The sequence below is a fragment of the Curcuma longa genome, unplaced genomic scaffold (assembly GCF_044706935.1).
Source record: "Curcuma longa cultivar G26 ecotype Majalengka, Jawa Barat unplaced genomic scaffold, ITB_CL_G26_1.1 contig_18597, whole genome shotgun sequence".
NCBI classification, from domain to species: domain Eukaryota; kingdom Viridiplantae; phylum Streptophyta; class Magnoliopsida; order Zingiberales; family Zingiberaceae; genus Curcuma; species Curcuma longa.
Window position 1 is genome coordinate 7,308 of NW_027430857.1, and position 4,179 is coordinate 11,486.

Here is a 4,179-nt window from a genome sequence, read left to right on the forward strand (position 1 = left end):
TGATCGCTAGCATGCAATCATGCAAGGATGATGCATGACACTAATGCGTGTAAAACGACCAATTTATGTGAGTAAAGAAACAATATATCACTACATATATGCAATATGGCAAGTAAACAAGTAGCAGGTAGAGAGACATACAATATGACTATGTAGTGGCATATCAGGGCAGTGATAAAAGACATGAAAATTACTTATAGCACTAGCAGAAATCATACACATCAAAAAGACATATCTAAAAGATAAGTCGAGATACCCGTCTTCCGAATGTAGTCCGTATTAGCAAGGAAGACCTCCATCTAGAATTCCGGTTCAATGTCATTTGGTGAGTTACGACGAGTAGTTGCTGTAACCAATCTTATGCCTCCGGAAGTAACCTTCTTGCCACGTGTTAGCGTGAGTCTAATATGAGCATTATCAAACATCCCATTTGTAACCAGGGTCTTGAAAATAGCACCTTTTATCTCTTCTCGTGTTGGAACATCAATAAAGGCTAAAGCTTTTGTTGAATCAAACAATCTATCTAAATGCTCATTAAGCTTAAAGACTTTTCCATTGTATACACGGAGACCTTCCGACACTACATCACCACCTTGTACAACTGAATCAAACACGGATACCTTGGCATTTTCATGAGGTAAGAGTTCATCGCCAACCCAAACGAGTATTTTCTCATTGGCTGGGACAGGAAGAGGTGGAAATGGTAGTGAAGGATGAAGAGATGATACCAATCTCCTACAATGGCATCTGAGCATGTTGTAGTCTCCCATCCTCCTCGAGTACGGAAGCCAACATACAAAGAAGAGAAATCGATTGCTTTACCTAGAAGACGGAGAGGACGAAGAAGACAAGATCAAGTGTCTCCCCTTTCCGTAGCGGCGGCCCTTCTTTTCTCTCCGGCGAAGGAAGGCGGCGGGGTTGCTGGTCTTCTCCACGCGACGACGGTTGTCACGCCCCGAGAAGGCCATCGGAAAAATTTCGGCAGCATTTCTCCAGTAACTGTGACAATTCCCCTAATACATACATGCATACGCAGCCACAGGCGGCTGGAGTAAGGACAACACGTCCAATAACATCACAACACACACAACATATGCAAATATAAGGCTTACACGGCCGAAACAACTAACGAAATGCAAACGAAATACTAAAACCATTAACCACAAAAGTTTCACATGCCATGTCCGAAAACATCGAAACAGAAAACTCCAAGAGACCACAATAAAGTCCACAAGTACGAATCCAAGTCCACAAATCACAAGTCCACATCCAAGTACATAAACCATACCATAAACACTAGACCAACGATAAACCAAAACGGAAAACCTCCTGCTGTGAGATGGGACCAACCGACCGAACCTCCAAGCTCCAATAAACCTATCTGCTACCTGGGGAGGAAACAAGGTAACCCCAGGGTCTGGGTAGTAAGCATTAGATGCTCAGTGGATACAAAATAATAGAAGTGCATACAAAGGTAAACAGAAGAATAGACACTAATCAACAGGTATGAGTATCAACAGATAACAGAGATCAAGGTAATCAAGCATGATATCTCAACGAGAACAATAAGGAAAGAATAACACTACACAACAGATATGGATATCAGTTACATGTGAGCATGTAATCAATGGGAGTCGAACATGGTATATCAACTGAATGGTAAAGAGGAAGAATAAATGGCAACAGGTATATATATGATCATGTATGTAATGTCATACAAATGCAACAATCATAGCAAATAAGTGCAACAGTCGAAATCAAATGCATAAATTAAACTATGCAATAATCCTACCAACAATGCATGTAAAACACACGTCAACCATCGCAAACAAATGCAAGTCTCTGTCCGCACTCTGCATTCCCCAGTCACCCTCCCAGAGCACAGTGAACTGAGGGGCCAGACAAGACATACTGCACAGACTCCAACACACAAACCACCGTAATCTGGTGGGGAGCGGCAGTGTAACAGGAGGGCTATATAGCCATTCTTGGTTGTACCCAACAATAGTGCAAGTAGGCTCTTTCCACTGATCACACCACTACACGGTGCAGGGCCAGAGCCTACAAGAAGAACAGCCAATAATGCTGTCCGCAACATCTACAACTATCATGAATGCATGATGATCATTCCAACATGTAGTAGCTACAGATAATTAGCATGCTCATCAGGTATCAAGGGAAGTTAATGGTACAATAGTTAAAACTGTTCTAACAGCGGAAAGTTCAACAGGAGGTCGTTCAACAGGTATCAAGTAACGAAAGGTGTAAGGTATCGTTTAATTACTAGCATGGATAGCAGGAGTAGCAACAAAATAGCAACAGATCACAATAAAGGTCAACAGTAAGTCTCAAGAAATGAAGCAAGTAACGAAGTAGGCAACAATGCAATAAGGATAGTAAAAAGGTAATCATGCACTACGAAAAGAGAGCCTGTGTTGACCAAGCACAGGAGTACCCACCTGATTGACGAGTCATCGCACTAAGAACCCTCAATTACAACTGGATTAACAAGTTAAGGGCCTGCAAATTAAACCACAAACAATTCTTACTAAAACGGTATGGCATTAAATCTACCGTAATTAAACTCTCAAATTTAATCTAACTAATCTAATTAGCCTAACTAACCTAATTAATCTAACAAAAACCCAATTAAACTTAAACCAGGGTTTAATCATAATCGACTACTAAATCCCAAATCTAGATCAAACCCAACAAAAGAAAACAACTCCAACAGTAAGTAATTCCCAAACCCATAACCCCAATCAACGTATCATACTTGTGTTCAACTTCACATGAGCAAAACAACACCACATCCACATTAATCTCATCTCTACTAAGATGCAACAGTAGGTTAACCTCAAATCCCAACATAGTTAATCAACCCCCAATCCTACAGTATCCCAAACCAACAAACAAACATCCCAACAGATCCGATCAACCCAAACCACGAGATTCTTATTGAACAAGAATTAACCAACGACAAGGAAGAAATCTCACCTCTGATCAGAACCCTAGAATCCAGCTCCGATTGGCGGCGGCAGAGCTCACTCGGGTGGCCACCGGAACAGAGAAGGAAGAAGTAGGTAGCAGCGGTTGTAAAGAGAGAAGAGGGAGAGGATACTACGAGGGACGCGGTGGAGCTTCTCCACGCGACTGCGACGATGTCGGCGTTTCTCCTTGCAGCGGCGGCGTCGTGCGGCAGAGAGAGGCTAGGGTTCCCTTAGGGTCGGCGAACAGAGGAAGAGCAGAGGGGATAGTGCGGTCGGTGGCAAGCGTCGGGCATCGGGCAGAGAGGGCGGCGGCGCTGAGCAGGATGTCTTCTCCGGGCGGTGAAGTCGCAGCATCGGGCGTCGGCTGGAGGCAAGTCGCGGCAGCAAAATAGCAGGGGAAGGCAGCTTGAGGAGAGAACTCAGTGGCTGAAGGTTTGTGGAGGTCGGCGGCGGTGATCCGGCGGCAGTAGTGGCGTCGATGGCAGCGAGGCAGCGGGCGAAGGAGCAAAGAACGAAGAAGAGGAGAAGGGGGAATCGGGATTAAAGAAATCGTGATTTCTTGTTTTAACAAGGAGTCACATTAAACGTGGTTAGTCGGCGCAATATTTAGGTTAAACCAACTTAAAACCTAGGGTTTAATATACGACTGAATCAGTTACTGTAGTAAATCGGTTTAAATCTTGGTTCGTTTGGTTTACTAACCAAACGATCTCCGATTTGACTCAAACCAGTTTTATTGGATTCGTCTTCGCAAGACGAATCTTTTCATCCATTTTATTTTATCAAAACCTCTTCCCGTACGAACCAAACCAACTTGGTTCAGTTTGGTTCGTTTGGTTCACTACCCAAACGATCTCTGATTTGATCCAATTTGGTTTCGTTGATTTCGTCTTTGCAAGACGAGTCACATCCTCCAACACTACGAAATTTCTAGTATCTTACAATGGTGAAGGCGTCAATCGAGGCAGGCGGTGAAGAAGAGATGCGACGCGAGCAGGGAGGGGAGAAGAGATGCGGCGCAAGCAATCGGTGGAGAAAAACCACGATTTCCCATTCTAAAGAGGAGCTACAGTAACCCACCCGGTTTAATCTTAATCGGCGCCATTAAACGAGATTTACTAGGCTAAACCAACTTAAAAACCTAGGGTTTATTATAACGATTGAATCGGTCACTGTAGCAAACTGGATT

At 43.6% G+C, this 4,179-nt stretch overlaps 1 protein-coding gene across 1 annotated transcript; it reads right to left on the bottom strand.

The window, feature by feature from the left end:
- Positions 1-299: 299 nt before the first annotated feature.
- Positions 300-770, bottom strand: LOC141816882 (branched-chain-amino-acid aminotransferase-like protein 2). The gene has a single exon (XM_074704604.1). It carries the CDS (start codon positions 768-770, stop codon positions 300-302), a length of 471 nt encoding a protein of 156 aa, XP_074560705.1.
- Between the last annotated feature and the right edge of the window lie 3,409 nt (positions 771-4,179).